General features: G+C 40.5%; 1 protein-coding gene across 1 annotated transcript in view; it reads right to left on the bottom strand.

The window, feature by feature from the left end:
* LOC111924880 (ethanolaminephosphotransferase 1-like) overlaps window positions 1-13,627 on the bottom strand; it is a 55,306-nt gene extending 41,679 nt beyond the window's left edge. The window contains exons 1-2 of the mRNA XM_086888640.1: window positions 13,499-13,627; window positions 95-163 (exon numbers count right to left, since the gene is read on the bottom strand). Of these exons, the coding sequence (XP_086744766.1) occupies window positions 95-163; window positions 13,499-13,555 (126 nt within the window). The 5' untranslated portion in view covers window positions 13,556-13,627. The remainder of the gene's footprint in view (window positions 1-94; window positions 164-13,498) is intronic.
* Between the last annotated feature and the right edge of the window lie 2,824 nt (window positions 13,628-16,451).

Here is a 16,451-nt window from a genome sequence, read left to right as displayed (position 1 = left end):
TTGATCAATATGTAGTTTTAAATGAAAATACAAGCTATATTTAAAACAATTTCTTACATTAACATGTTATGTTTTTATTAAATGAAGCTCTTACCTTAATAATTTTATTCCAGATGGGCTGCATAATATACACAGATAAAGGATTTGTATCCACAGCACTGTACTGTGAGGAAAAAGCAAGCATGTTAAACAAATCACTGGACAATTACTATTTTTCTAGGACTACATATCCTTCAGCATCTAAGAGCACTCAGTGAGACTGGTGTAAATTTATTTTATTTTGATTTGAAGAATAGGTTTTACTTAATTTAAAAGCACTGGCCTGGTTTACAATTACCTTGTTAGCAATTCTATGTATTAACACAAAGGTTTAGGCTTGTGAAATGGCAAACTGCCATAGCTCTGCAGTCACATTTTACTTTTAAATTCTTATTAATTTTACAACCTTATAAGATTCTGCATTTCTACCATACTTTGGATGTAACACTTTCATTTGCTCTACCAGTAATGCATATGAACTGAGCACCAGTTCATTGCTAGTATGTAGGATAGATAGTAAATATGGAACGTGTTTGTAGGTGGAATATTATCTCGCAGAAATACACAGCTTTGTCATAGTAACACAGTTGCATTCACACTATGCTAATTCATGTGAGGCAATGTTCTTATAAAAATGAGCTCTAAAATAGCACAGTTCATTACCACAATAAAATTTCTCTATTGGACAGACTTCTAAATACATGTGTTTTATAAATTCCAGAAAGTATATATCTTTTGTAAACAAAATACTTCAGAAATCTACGGCCACCCTGAGTTGCTGTTGTCTCCTTTTTCCTCAAGAGTACTGTATCAAGTTTTATCCTGCCTTGAGACTGCAGAATACAGAATAATCTGAGGAAGAACAATTTTAATTGACAATACCACCCAAAACCATTCATTTGAGCCCTGGCAGGTAGGCATTGGAAGAAGTTATCCATCATTGGAGTGGTATACATAATTATTTCAGAAATTCTTGGACTTTGAATGTGCATATATGGCTTTGTATTGCTAGGATGATGCACATGACTCACAAAGATTCAGATATATCTATATAAAGCACTGTCCAAACATTGTGTGCAGAAAATGGGAGTACGATAGGGATGTATTAGACCACAGTTTGACAAAGCTGCTCACTTGCAGAAGAGCTGATAACAGAGAGTCTCCTTTCACATAACTTCAGCTAATTGTTAATTGTCTCTCCATACATGTAGTTAATTTATTGACCTCTCTTAGCCAAGTACTCCAAGCTCTCCAAGGAGGAGGAGACTGCACTCTGGAAGTACCTGTTCCAAGTCATTATCAAAGCAACTTAGCCGCTTGTCCTAAGCTCAGGTACCTACATATGAAATGCTTGGGGACTCTTCCATACATTTACTTTTTCTATCTGAATACAAAGCCTATGTTTTAATTACCTTCTGGACAAAACAAGGCGTTCACATAGTAATTTTGTGGGTTCAAGTTGAAATCACAGATCATAAACATACAGTTTATGTATAAACTGTACACAAACTATACACTGTAAATACATACTGACAAATCAAAAAAATCACCTAGCAGTAACTGATCAGACCAGACTGCCTAAATTTCCAAAGGGAATAAAATTTTCAGTTTAATGAAACGTACATCACTGATTCTAATTTTTCTAAAAATGCTGTACATGTTCACTTTGATGTGTCATTTTTCTCTGCTGCTGCCACCCATATTACTTAATACATGATGCAATTCTAACATGAACAGATTTTTCACCAGAATATATATTAGAATTCTTAAATACATTACCTCAGAAGAAAATTAATTTGCAGGTAAAACTCAAGTTTTCATTATTCTGTATGTATTTGAAGGTCTGGATGCAAGTACATACAGAATCTGGTTATGAAATACATACAAACAGTGATTATTACAATTGTTTGAACTTTTGATAGTCCAGCTTGCATGTGAATTACCAAAACCTGTGGGCTTTGCTTAGGTTTATGCCAAAATTAACAATAATACCAACCCATACAGTACCTATGCCAACAGACCAGTCTGCTAGTACTTAATTCACATGAAAACCATGGAAAACCCCTGAGAATGAAGAAAATTCTAAGTATCCATTAGCACTTTCAAGGTTCCAGGTAATCAGGAGTCTGCTCAAAGTTTTACTGTGGCTACTGCCCATTTCCTTAGCCCAGCTGGTATTCAAAGATTGTGTGAGATACAGGACAACTTTCAGACCAGCAAATTCAATTAATTCAGCAACACCTGGATAAGAGTGTGCAAAGGTCATAATAAGTGAGTTTTACCCTTGCTTCTACTTTGGAATTCTCTTTCTCCCCTCACCCCCAAGTCAAAGTCATGAATAAAATCAGAAAATGCTAGTTAAACAACAACAGTAAAACAAGCCTTTCTATCCAAACTATTCACTGGCTGTTCAGAACTATTGCTTTCTATTAGAAGAAAAAAAAAAAAAACCACCAGAAAATTAGTCTAATTCCTTTGAAACTGTGTTCTTATCTAGAAAATATAAGAGACTATATAGATATTATACAATTTTTGTATTTTCTTTAATGGAAAATATTAGAGATTAGGTAGCTTTCCAACATATCTCTACATAACAGACACAGACAAGAGACACAGTGAGCTTTTTGTTTGTCTCACAGTTTCAAAAGTCAAGCACCAAAAATCAGAACAGACCTAATCAGAAAAAAAAATAAAATAAAAAAAAAAGTAGAATTACAGTTCGCTTTTGTTCACCACGAAGACACACCACACTTCATCCTGTTAATTCCTGTGTCTGTGGCTGAACTGTTGGTCCTCTGGGTGGGGAAGGAACATTCAGCAGAAGAGCAGAAGAATGGAAATTTGCTCTTCCCTCCACAATAATTTGTTTTAGCCAGAGCAAAGGAAACGCCCATGGAAAAATAGTTTTCAGTTGTGGCAAAAAATAAAACTTGACAAATAAAGTCTGCTATACAGTTTAATACTCTGCTTTGTTCTGCTCCCAAGAAGCTACTGACCTCAAGGCCATGAAATCCTCAGGAGTTTAATGTTCATGGCTGCTCAGAAAAGCAAAGTACTGAATAACATGCTCACATTGTGACCAACAAACATGAATGCAATAGTCCATTGAACCTGATGCAAAAAAAAAGCATTTGCCATTTGTTATTGTGCAACTCTGTCATTTTCAGGGCACTTATACTAAAAGACAAAAGTGGAGAGGATAAGCCTGTTGGAGGTTTTTAAGTGCAAGGCTCATGTAAGTACTAAGCATTTCCCTGCAAACACTTTCTGCCCTGGAAAAGGGATTGATTGTCCATATACAAAGAAGAAGGGCTTGGAATGATCAGAAAGCTTCTCTCAATTATTTTTATAATAAACTGTAACAGTTGGGAGGAAAAGGCAGTTGTGAGTGAATAGGAAAAATGGCATTGACTTCATCTTGCTCTCAAATTTAAAAGTGCTTCTTCTGGTTTTATTTAATAGGTGGTATCTCCTTGAAAGCCATATGCTTTCTCTCTCAGTGTTAATGGCTTCTAGCAGAGCTAGAAATGAGAATACAGATACCAGACATGCACACACATACATGGTGACTCAGGCAGCACATGAGATGTACTTTTACTTTGTGTTCCTGCATCTTAATTTCCATCCAGGGGATCCAGCATAGCATCAAGTTTGTGCTGGTCACCTGTGTTAAAGGGGAAAGGAAATAAGATTAAGGAGGAGGGGGGAAAAAAAGGGATAAACAATTAAGAAAAGTAACAGACAAACAGGAGAAAGAAAAATGAGCAAAAGCAAAGGTTTGGCTATACAGAAGAAAGACAACTGTTCTGCAGTGACAGAGCAAAGCCAAACATCGAGGGGCAAAAGCATTCACAGTGATCAAGGTCTGCTCTGCTAAATACAAGACAAATGGTATCTTCTGGCTCACATCCACACAGCTTAGAAGTGCTTCCCATTATTGCAAACTGGTCACATCAGCACCACACAGCATCTTCTGGAGGGGTGTTGGGCCTCATTATCTGGCCCTACACACCCAAAACATCATTAGCATTCAGCAAATTTAAGTTCAAAGTATCTGAAACAATCTGGAGACTACAATGTAACCCAGCAATATGACACTTCCAGAGCATAAAAGTGAGCCCTGTCTGCTCATGTTCATGTTCAGAAACCCAAATGCCCATGTTGGAAGAGTGCTGAAGGATGGTGAAACCAAAAAAATTATGTGCACTGCCTCCAGAAGAGACTATTTCTAAACCAAAAGCCTAGCTATTGCCTTGGAGAGACTTCAAAGAAAACAAACAAAACCCAAACAGAGAGTGAGCTAACCATTAATGAGAGCAGGCACTGGATCTTCACAGGACTCCCTAGAACTCTCCAGCTTTGCTCTGTGGAGGCATTACAAGAATAAAATTTTGGAATGACTACGATTAAGAGAGAAATATAATGTATGTCTACACAAACTTCAGAGTCAGGAAAGAAAGCAAGCTGCAAGAAATGTAATTGCATAACTACATTATATAGTTATTTCCACTTCAGCTGCTCTTTATACTAACAGACTATTCCTTTCCTGTACTTAAATGATCTTGTCCCAGGCAGGACCATATTGTGCCATTCAGTCATTTACATTCACAACACCTGTGTTTTGTAAATGACAGACAAAGGGGTGGGAGGTGACAATGGACTCTCTTTTGCACAAGGTAAGAGTTTTTCTGTGGTTTTGAAAGCTGCGGGATGACCCTCCCAATCCAGGGCATGAACCAGTCTCTATTTAAGAGCGCTCAGTGGGAAATCACCCTTCTGGGCAATGTCTCACACAACATGAACTTGGCTTCTGTGAAATGTTACACTTCAGGAACCACACAAAAATAAAGAAAATACTGAAATACTGGCACATCTGGTAACAATTTTCCATCAATCTTTCTAATTCCTAGAATACATTAAACATGTGGAGTTTAATTCTACTTTATATATGTTTTTACAGGTTTGTAGTTATTATGGGACAGAATCTTGGAATTTAACAAAAGCTTCACAGAAGGAAGAGAAGCATGCTGTAAACAACAGAGCTCCACAACACTGTGAATGCCAAATATGTTCAGCAGTTTAAGTGCTGATGTATTCTAAAACACAGTCCCGTTATTTCTAGTAATAGATTTGCTTTACTTTATATCATCAGTTAGTTAATTATTCATAAATAATGGCTCAGATTTTCTATCTCCCATTGCTTAACTAATTTGGTGTATCTGCATTTCCTCCCACCTATATATATATATACCTACACATACATATATACATATATATATAATTTATTTTTATTTTTTTTTTTAAATTGGTCACCAATACTTAATTCCAGGAGTTATAAGCCTGTACTAGGGCTGGATGCAGCTGTGAAGGAAGAGGCTGCCCCATTTGGGTTCCTGAGCTCCTCTTTGCTCTCTCACTTTGCCCCCTTCAGTTCCATTAGCCTGTGCACACTATAGCTAGAAAATATAGTTAGATTTCATCCCACCTGATAATATTCCTAGTAAATACTAGAATGTCATGGTTTGTGCAATTCAACAATTCTGGTTGGTATTACTAAGTCATCAGAAAGTTGTTATTACACAAACTTCTGTCCTGGGGATGTTTTGTTGCAAAGGTATATTTATTGTTCACCTCCACATTTTCAGGAATTCTGAGACACACATTGAGTCACACGCTGTGCACATCCTTTCCCTTAATGCAGTATGCTTGGACCCACGACCATGAGATCATGGGCACACAGAGCTGTGGGTCAGGACAGGTTACTCTCAGGGACTCATGCCTGCCAGCAGAACATCCCCTTGCTTGCAGAGCAGCATCGTGGCCTTAAAATCACAGAACCATGGGTCTGGATCACAGGATCACCCAGGTCAGAAGGGACCTCAGCAGGTCTCCTCCTTCTCAACATAGGCTCAGCCAGGAGCTCAAAACCAAGTGCTTTATCCAGACCAGGGAGAGGTGGACAGTCAGTGAGACTGGAAGTCAGCAACTGGTTTCCAACTAATAGTAGTTATATTAAGGATGCTGCCTAATTTCTCTTCTGAAAGAAAGGCTCTGTTTAGTGGACATGTTCAAGCACTTAACAAAGTCAAAATAATGAAAAATAACATAGAAATGTAGTTAAATATTGAGCAAGGAGTGTTGCCCTGAAAATTAAGCCGTCTGATAATGTTTTCATAGTTTTAGTTACTTTCCCATGAAAGTTCTGTAAACATAAGTTGTTTATCACATTCCTTCTAAGAAATGTCTTTTGATGGATGTTTCACATGACCAGTGTGATTGGGAAGGTGGTAACTTAATTATCCAATCCCTGGTCATTGTCGAGAATCTATAAATACTGGACTCAGAGAATAAAAGTGCCTTTTTCTGTTCTGACACTGAGAGGTGTTCGTGTGAATCATTTCGTGTCCTCTAGCGACACAAGGGGTAATAGAAGACAGCTGCATGTGTGTTACTGTAAAGGGACAAAGATAGAGGCTGGCCTAGATTGGTAAAAATACAAATCCTGCTAAAACCAAAACCTGCACAGTCTCAAGGAACTGCACAACTGATCTTTAACTCGCTATTCAAAGAAGCTCTAACATAGCAAGAAAGTTGATTTCTGTGGGTGTTTTTTAGTGCAGACTGGTCTTCCACACTTGGTAAAAGGAAACAGCAGCAAGATTTTGTGCTGCACCTATTTCTGCCCATGTACAAACATGTATGTGCCAGCAGCCCCTTAAAGATCAAACAGTAAACCAAGTACCCATCCAGCTAGAGCTCTGCCAGAGAGTGTACCTAAATACCTGGGGAACCCAAAGTGGGGAAACCACTCCAGGCTCAAAAGGGAAGACAGATTAAAAGCATGTTGTAGTTTCCATAATAGACACTAAACAGTGGTTCTGTAGCACATACACTGAACCCTTGTGTTATCTAATATCCTGATGCACAAGAGGGGATACTTCATAGAAAGATTCCTCCCTCTATTAAACAACCCTTAGAATAAGGGTTTCCTTAGATTTATAATGAAAATCCACATTCAAATCACAGATACATCTTTGCAATTAAAACACAGATGAATAAACAAAAATACATATATCTACATGCATATTCCACATATAAAAATCCAAAAGGCATTTCAGAATGCTAACATCTCTTGATAAAGCAATAAAATGAAACTCTGCAGCTGGTATTGGCACTTTTATGAGATTCAACAAGGCATACAGCTCTTTATGCTGAGTGTATTTGTCCCAAAAGTGATCTAATGAACCTTTGTAAATTCATGGGTGTAATATTGCACTCAAAACCATGTACAATTTCCCACCATTAGAAAAAAAGTCCTGTGGCATGTAATATCAAATGCAGCATCTCTGTGGTGTGATTTCACTAAGTTGTTGTTCCATTAGATATAATACGTAGAAGGAAGGTAATGATTACAGTACTCATGAAATGCTACATTATGTCAGCTACAATTACAACAGGATGAGGAAAAAGAAGTGATACATGCATGAAGATTTTTTTTGGAATGACATATTCAGTTGGCCCATGGCTCTTAGTCACATGAGACAGATGAATTCAGTGACAGATAATGTAAGAGTAATTAATTATTTGGTTTATTTCACATACTATTCAACAACATTTAATTACAACCTCAGTCTTCCATCAAAGTAACAAGAAGAAGACTTCAAGATTTTATCTGTAGAACAGTGGGCTGTTGACTCCTGGTTTTATTGAAGCCAGACAATGTTAGTTTTCACTGCCTCAAATATTCAAGGAGTTTATTAAACCCCAGTGGCTTGAAAAATCTAACTACAAAAGACACAACTGATAACTGCCTTCAGATAATATTTGGAATTAAATATTAGTGAAAAAAAGTAGAAATACTACGCAGACAAACACTATATAATAAGCATGTAAAGAAAGTACTCAACAGATATAAAATTGTCTATGTGCAATGAGCATTATTGTATGAGCATGATTAACTGTCTCCTAAGAAGCTGCAGATAAGCAAATGGAAGTCTCCTATGCTAAATTTTCAAAATCATGTAAACTCCTTGTGTTACCAGAGTAGACAGCAAAACTACTGCTCAATTAAGGTGAGCAGAACCAATGATTTTTTCTAAATCTCATAGTTACACTTATAGCCTTGGAAAAGCATAGACTTCACAGAAATCCAGTCTTGTATCTGGATGAATCCTGAATTTACAGACACTAATTCATTAGATTATACTCAACATGCTTTGCTCTTCAGGTATCAGTCAGTATAAGAGAACGAGTCAGACCTTGAAACATGATCATTATACGTCTGATCTTGTTTCTCTAACCCTCCAAAATGAGGGCTGATATGTAATTTGAGAGATCTTCTAGTCCAGTGTGTTCACCTAATGCAGGATCACGTTCAGGATACATTAAGGATGCAGATCAGGTTTCCATGAGGTAATGACCCCATTGCTTGCAAGAAACAACCATGTCAGCACACTGAAAGAAAATGCATCACCCAAAATTTTCCTAAAAAGGTGTCAGCAACTGTTTATTGATACTCAACACCAGATTGTTGATCTTGCCTCAAAGAAATCAAGCCATTTCTTAAGACTGATAAAATGATTGCCCAATTCCCTTTAGTACCTGTTCCAGCAGGCCTTATCAACACAAGACTGACATAGCAGACGCCTTAAATTTCTCTTTGTGCAGCCGAAACTCAGGTATGAAACTCAGGTATTGTCTTTCTTTAAAAGGGCACTCCTGAAGACCAAACAGTTGCTAGGCTCTTACTCCCACTTTACTCGGACTGTTTCACACAGTTCATCTTTTCTAAGCCTCTTGGTATTCATAATGTCATTCTGAGGACTGTAAACTGTGGGCCAAAGCAGGCAGGACACATTATTCCAGCTGATACCCGATCAGTACATCAGCTACATGAGTAAACGTAGCCCTTTGACATATTTAAGACACTTCTAGCTTAAGAACTTTTTTTCCCTTTATTATAATATCCACAATGCTGTTGACACTCTGATCCCCTGTTATTTTTCCTGCAGTCCATTGTCTCTTATTTTATGTTCTAAATGTTGATTTTTTTCCCCTAAGCGCTGTACCCTGTTTACTGAATTTCTTGATATTGATTTCTGGGTATTATATCCCTTGTCCCATCATATTTTAAATCATAAAACTAGTCTTAAAATTCTTTAGCATAGTGAAAATTTTACAATAATTTCCCTTCTGTTAATTAAAGAATTGAACAGCAATGGAGTTGGGACAGAAAGACAGCTGTGTCAGTAGATTCGCACTTGATAGAACCTCCTACTTTGACAGAAAACTTTAAATGTTTCCATTCTCCTTAAAGATGCTTCCATTCTCTTTGAAAAAATATTTTAAACTCTTTAAAATGTTTTCACCTTACAATGATTTCATCTTAGTCACCTCTACCTATTTTACTTATGAGAACATGGGACAGTAGCAGACCCCACACTGAAATTAAACCTCTTATACCTAATTTGCTCTCCCTTCTTCACCATACCCCTTATCCACACAGAGTTACCTGCTAAAAATAAGACTTAGAGGATAGAAACAGAGTGGACAAAACAAGATGAAAATGTGGAACCTTAGATGTCAGTTTTTAATGTTATGTCTGATTTTTTTAAACCATCTTTTCTGAGGCCTATTGTTTGAATCAAGCCTCTATAGTTTGTTCTTAGGTCTCTTTTATTCTGAAACACAATAAAGTATCAAAGTTTTCTGGCCTGAAAAACTACTGTGCACAGGTACTGTAAAAAAAGGTGACTCAAGGCAAATATGCAAGAGGAATCCCAAGAATGAAGTGATGAGAAAATGGCAACACAAGCTCACCACTGACATTACTGCATTCTGGTGAGAAGGATAAAAATAAAGAACCAAATTCTGCTTTTATCTGTTCTCATGGCCTGGTTGTTGCAGAACAGCTTGTTTCCAACAGAAACCCAAGCAGGCAGGAAAAAAGGTAGCTGTGTAATTCCATGCGTGCTCCTCTAGATTTACAAAATGCTGATAAAACATAAAAGTAGGAATGACATGATCCAAGCCCTACAATTCCAGTTGGTTGTAGCTTTTTGACTGTGTTACTCCATGCCCTAGAGAACAGCACACAAATCAAGGATAAGAATCTTCTGTGAGACAGTTGCAGCAAATCACCTGAGCATGCCACTGTCTTGAAATCAGCACCTGCCCCACAGGCAAGAAGATGGCAGAAATATCACAGCAGTAATACTTAGGGTTATGTCTGAACTGTCTCATTGCCACGTCTCCACCTGTTCTTGGCATGCTTTTAAGCAGAAAAAGGAAAACTGAATCTCTAAAACCCCATTAACAGGCAGAATGAATGGGAACAGATTTGTAAAGTGAAATACAGCTAGCCCTGAGGAGCCAGTGCTCATGCTACAAGGATTTTAGAAGGTATCACACTAAACTAGTTCCATTTTAATACTATGGACTGAATGTACTGCGTGTACTTGTGTGTTTGTTATCTGGTTTAGGTTCATCCTAAAGGAATGCATTTTTGTGCTCTGAGGTCACTCTGTGATGTAAGCCAAAGCTTGGTAATTGGGGAAAACTTGTTTCAAAAGCCTAATATACATGGACCTAACATGCTAAAGGGTGCTGTAGTCTTTGCATTCATTGGAGGTCTGCCATTCCCTTAGCAAAGAACTGTGCTGGTTTTGTTGCCAAGGCCCTCCTCCAACTGCAAACAGGAGACAGACAGTGCCTGAGACATACAATTGAAGCATTCATGGCAGAGAAATGAATTCAGCTGTGTGAAAATTCTGAAAATTGAACAGCATTTTTTTTCAGGCCATATTTACCTTTACAAAAGGAGTTGATTACACAAAATATTTTTTTAATCTGCATTACGCTCAGCAGATAAATTGTACAAAGTATGGAGTATGTTAAGCCACTGATACTTCTGTGAGTACAATGCTGCAGTGTGATGCACAACAGAGAGGTGGATGCCACTAAATCTAAAGTCTTCTATGCATGCTTCAAGTCTGGAAGCAATACATTGTTTTAGCTCAATATTGAATGCAAGCTCACAGTCCTTTCAGAGATTATTTAGTTCTTCACAGGGCCAAGGCACATATCCCTCTACACTACCCCAGAACTGGGTTCACCAGGAAACACAGTGCAGAAATAGTCAGGAGGTTATGAGGTCACCTTTGTGTGCTGGGCACGGTGATCAGAGCTTTGTACCTGTTGAGAAGGCAGCAAAGGAAGCAGCAATCTCCTCTGAGGGGCTGGGAAGCTGGAGGAGCAGGATGTAGTAAGGCCCTAGGCTGAAGGGGAGGAGGTGGCAGCCAGAGGGCAACAGGAGGTTGAAGAGCATGTGCCAGGCCTGGGAGGTGGTGAGAGCAAAGCTGTGGTTGTGGCAGCCCTAGATATGGGAAGGTGAGGGACAAGAGATTGTGGTAGTGATTACTGTTTTCTTGCTGCAGCCCTGTTGTATTTTTGGAGTACTTTAAACCACTGTGAGCAGCACTTAGGAACAGGGAGATCTGCCACTGCCAGGCCCTCCTGCAACCTGGAACACCAGGAAAATGGTACAGATACCTGACCAGCTCAGCAGCACAAACCTCATGTAGCTGAACTTCTCTGTGTGAAATCCATGCCATTTGGATTTATTTATTTCCAATAGATCCCAGTCCCAAGTCATCTCAGATAACAGAAAACCATTTGTTTTCATCTTTCTAAAGCCTTCACTTACTAGGATTTTTTTCAGACCACAGTAGAACAGATACTTCCTAAGTATTTGCAATGGCTGATTCTTATAGTTAAGAAAATTACCCTACATGGTTTCTTTGCACTGCTCTTGAGAAACCAGTATATTCAAATGAAATTATTTGATACGTGATTCTGCCTCTTGGTAATCATCTGTCCTGTAAATCATAAGTGTGGCCCAACGATTACAGGTTTTTAAGAGAACGTTGTTTTGATTATTCCTCATCTGCACTTGTTTGAAGCTATTTTCATTCAAGTGATAAGAAATATCACTTGTAATGTAATACAAGTGTTCCCTGTATTTGTACTATGAACTCAAATAATTCAGGAAAGTCACTTAAATAACAATGTCTGTTTACGCTAAAAATAGCTTTTTATTTTTCCTCCTCCTGATCTCAGCCAAGGCTGCAGCTTCACCACTCAAGCACACCATTCAAGCACAGACCTGTGCAACTCACGCCCTGTGGCCAGAAGCAGCTGGCAGAATGTTTTATCCCACTCACACTGGAGACACACAAACAGGTTGGTACATTTTAACGAGCTGCTCTGCAAAACAAGTTCCTAGGAAGCAGCCTGGAGAACGCTCTCGAAGCCACAGTTCCTCCACCTTCATTCCTGCTGAGGTGAGCAGGCAGAGCTGCTGGCCCAGGGAAGGGAAGGGCTTGATAGGAACCAGGAAAAGCTGAACACCCTTGTTGGAGCCCAGCCTGGGCAGGCACATGGTAAGAGCAAGAAGGCAAGAATCTTGGGGAGGATGGTGTAGGGGCTGCTTTGGGAAACTGAACATAAAATAAAGGGCTGGGTGTTGTGCTGGTAGAAGCTGGCATGCGCCCCCGGCTTTTCCCGGGGAATGCGGTGAAGGTGTGTGAACAGGGTGGCATGGCCCATGTCAGACACCTACACCTCAACTGGAGCAAACATGGATGATCCCCCATACTGCATCCCCTGTAACTCCTAAGTTCATGACACAACACAGGTAAATTCAAATATCTAATGATTCACCCATTCATTGGGATTCTGCATGCCGGTTATTTGAAAATATGAGGTTTAGTTCAAATTAAAGTAAGTTTTTCTTCACACCCCCCTCTCCCCCCCAGCTTTCTTATTTCTCAATGCCAAAACATTCCTGCTTCCGACGGCTTTGCAGACAGCCAGACAAGCAACATCAATGTGTGCTTTCTTACAGGAACACCGGATGCCTCCAAAACCACGCTGCTCTAAAACGGGCAAAGCTTTTACAGACGTTGTATACTCACTCAAAACCCAGCTCACTCTGTCTCCACCGAGACCTGCCGCCCCGCGAACACCCAGTCCCTGCCCAGGGCACGCACTCCAGCAGAGCCGGGCCGGGTGCGGGCGGACACAGGTGGAGGTGCGGGACATCCCCCTGCGGACACGGGTGGAGGTGCGGGACATCCCCCTGCGGACACGGGTGGAGGTGCGGGACATCCCCCTGCGGACACGGGTGGAGGTGCGGGACATCCCCCTGCGGGCACGGGTGGAGGTGCGGGACATCCCCCTGCGGACACGGGTGGAGGTGCGGGACATCCCCCTGCGGGCACAGGTGGAGCCCTGCGGACCCTCCGGAGCCGGCGGGATGGCCCGGCCGGCCGGGGCCGCACGCACAGCGAGGCTGGGCTGGGATCCATCCTCTCAGAGCGGAGCGCTCCGGAGCCCGGAGACGCGTCTCGGGTAGGACCGTCCAGCCGCTCGCCCTCCCGGCCCCGGGGCTGCCCTTTACCTTGTAGTGTCGGAAGCCGTGCAGCTGCCGGCCGCTCACATACCGCCACCGCCACATCGCCGCCCTGCGCCGCGCCGGCACCGAGGCACGGAGGGATGGCAGCGACGGGAGGACGGATGAGGGAGGGAGGGAGGTGGCGGGGCCGGGGGCGGGCGGAGGGCGGCTCCCCGGCCGCGCCCCGCGGGCTGGACCTGCCCCCGGCTCCGGGCACCCGCGGCGGGGATGCCCGCGGGGCTGGGGCCACCCCCGGCGGCTCCCGAGGGAGCAGGCGGCTCCCGGCGGCTCCAGGACGCTCCGGTGCCCGCCTGCCAACAGCGTGGGTTACACTCCCGTAATGACCTCACGGTCCCAAGGCGCGTCGCAGAATCACCTCCGAAATGTTTTTCTGGCTACGGGTGTATTAAAGATGCCGTATTTACAGCGTACGGGAAGACGCGCCCGTGAAGTCGCTATACAAAACAATGCTGAGTAACAAATGCAAAACATGCCAAGTAACACTACACAAACAATGTTAAGTAACGTGTTTGAGAAACAGGTGATACTGAGGATTAAGATTTATATTCGCATTCCATCAATAATCTGAGCCTCGCACTTTATTGCACCTGCACAGGGGCCCGCCACACCACATCAGCCAGCAGCGAACTCTGCGCCTCCGATTTCTAGGGAAGTGAGGCACTGATATAGGCAAACCGCCCCCCACCCCCCAAAAAAAACCCAACCAAACAAACAAAAAAAACCCTGGAAAACATCCGGAATAATATTTCAGCTGCAAACGTATTTAAGCATATGGCCTGACACTTTGTGTTACCTTTGCTGTACACTACTGGCAGAGAGAGTTGAAATCATACACATCAGGGTCTGAGATTTTATGGACCAAATGGAATCTATCCAGAAAGCAAATCAATTAAAATCCATTACCTGCACCCCATGAGGCATCTTATGTGCTGTGAGAGTCAGTGTTATTTTACAAACTGTGCAGGTTTTATAGGAATTATATACAAGTTATGATCGTTAAGTGCAAACTGTATAGAATGGTTCTTGTTTTGTATTATTAATTACACATTAATCAATTGAGATGTGCTTACACCTGCATTCTGTTTCCAGCAGCAGCAGCTGAATGTCTGTTATTGAAAATACCCAGAACTTTAATACTTAGCTTCAGGTTACTGAGTTAAAAGCTCGATACCAGTTAAGAAAGCTAAAGTGTTTGGAGCTTATATTTTTCATGAGCCAACTCTAATTTTAATTAGCATTCCTACCCTGAATTTTTATTTGGGATCCCCTTCATTGCTATTATCACGTTTTTAAATTGTGTTATGCTATTGGATTAATTTACAAGGGTACATAAGAAAAGATTCACCATCTGTACTGTACTCACTGCAGGTTTTTAGTGCAAGTAAGTTACTACAACAGGCCAAAGCATTTTAGAACTATCACTTTCACTTCTTTACTAACCCTAGAAGCCTCAAACATGAAAGCAGAAATTTGTCTGAACAACTATTAGGAGTATGATGGACAGCAGTAGAAAAGATGCTTGCTTTTCTGAAAGGTAGAAGGTAGGCAAAAAAAGGTAGTTTTTCTCTTTGCAGGCTTCTAGATTCATGTCAGAAATATATAGATACGGAAGATAGATATAGCGGACAGAGAATACAAGTTTTATTTCCTATTGTCTCAAAACTATTTTGGTGACAAATGAAACACAAAAAAACCCCCAATGCACCAATTCTCAAAATACTCCACTAAACATGGAATGTCAAAGACTGCCTACATGTAAAAATGCAATTACTTGAACTCGTACTTCAGCATGTTCTGTGTCTGCTAATGAGCACATCAAAGGAGGCAGCGTAAGTTATACTAAAGAGCAGGAAACAGAATGGTGGATAAGTATGGAATACCACAGAGCAGGCTGTGACACAAGTAACATGGGGTTTGAGAATACTGTGGAAATTATGCTGATGTGTTAGCTGTTGATCTAAGGAACTTCCTTGATTTAGGCATCATGGTTAATATGAATGATTGGCCCTTAGGACCACACAGGCAGACTAGCTAAGCCCAGGTGCAATCTGAGCTCAAGCCATTTGTTTTACTGCTGATGTTCTCACTGTCTCCATGCACACCCATGTATATGTTTAGAGCTTATTCTGTGGTTACATTTTTCAATCTGAGTTGATTCAGAGCTCTTTTCTGGACAATTGTTTGAGCTGTGATCCAAGCTGTTTGTCCTACATGCAGAACTGCAGGAAGAGCAGTGAAAGCAGCCTTAATGCTGTAGCACATTCCCTTGATTATTTTCTGGAAGAGTAGTAAGTTGTAGCCTGAGTAAGGAGAAGCTCTAACTGGCACGTGAGAATTATTACCTGATGGCATTTCAGGAGCTTGAATGTGGATGAGCATTAAGACAAAAGGCCAGATCAGAGCACAGTTAACTTCCACTATGGAAAAAGCTCAAGTCTTTTCACAGCTGTGGCTGGAACATTTGCAACAGGTTAGATTTTATTAAGAGAATAATCTGAACGTGGCTTTCTGCAGCTTGGGGGAAATAGTTCAAGGCCAGATATGAATTCAGTGAAATCAGCAAGGGAATTCCCAGGTCTTCAGTTCTGTTTGTTGCATACACATAGTTCTGAGAAGAAAAAAATTATTTATCATTTTGTAAGAGTGGGACTATTGTATCACTAGTACATGCAAGAAAAAGTTAAAAAGATAGCTGTTCTACAGATTCAAATGGTATTTTTTTTAAAAACAGAAACCAAACATGAAGACAAATTGTATTCTTGATCCAAATAGATGCAGGCTCAGGATCTATCTAAATACAGAAGTAAATAAATAAATAACTGAATAAATCATTGGGTTTCATTCTTCTCTCTCTAAGTTATAATAATAATAAATTAATAATGATGGAGCTTCTTGGATAGGAAAGACTAGTGTGGCAACTTTGACTTTTAATGATTTA

Source organism: Cyanistes caeruleus, chromosome 1, assembly GCF_971803275.1.
Source record: "Cyanistes caeruleus chromosome 1, bCyaCae1.hap1.1, whole genome shotgun sequence".
NCBI lineage: Eukaryota > Metazoa > Chordata > Aves > Passeriformes > Paridae > Cyanistes > Cyanistes caeruleus.
The sequence above is the reverse complement of the archived record's forward strand: the minus strand, read 5'-3'. Positions and strand labels throughout refer to the sequence as shown.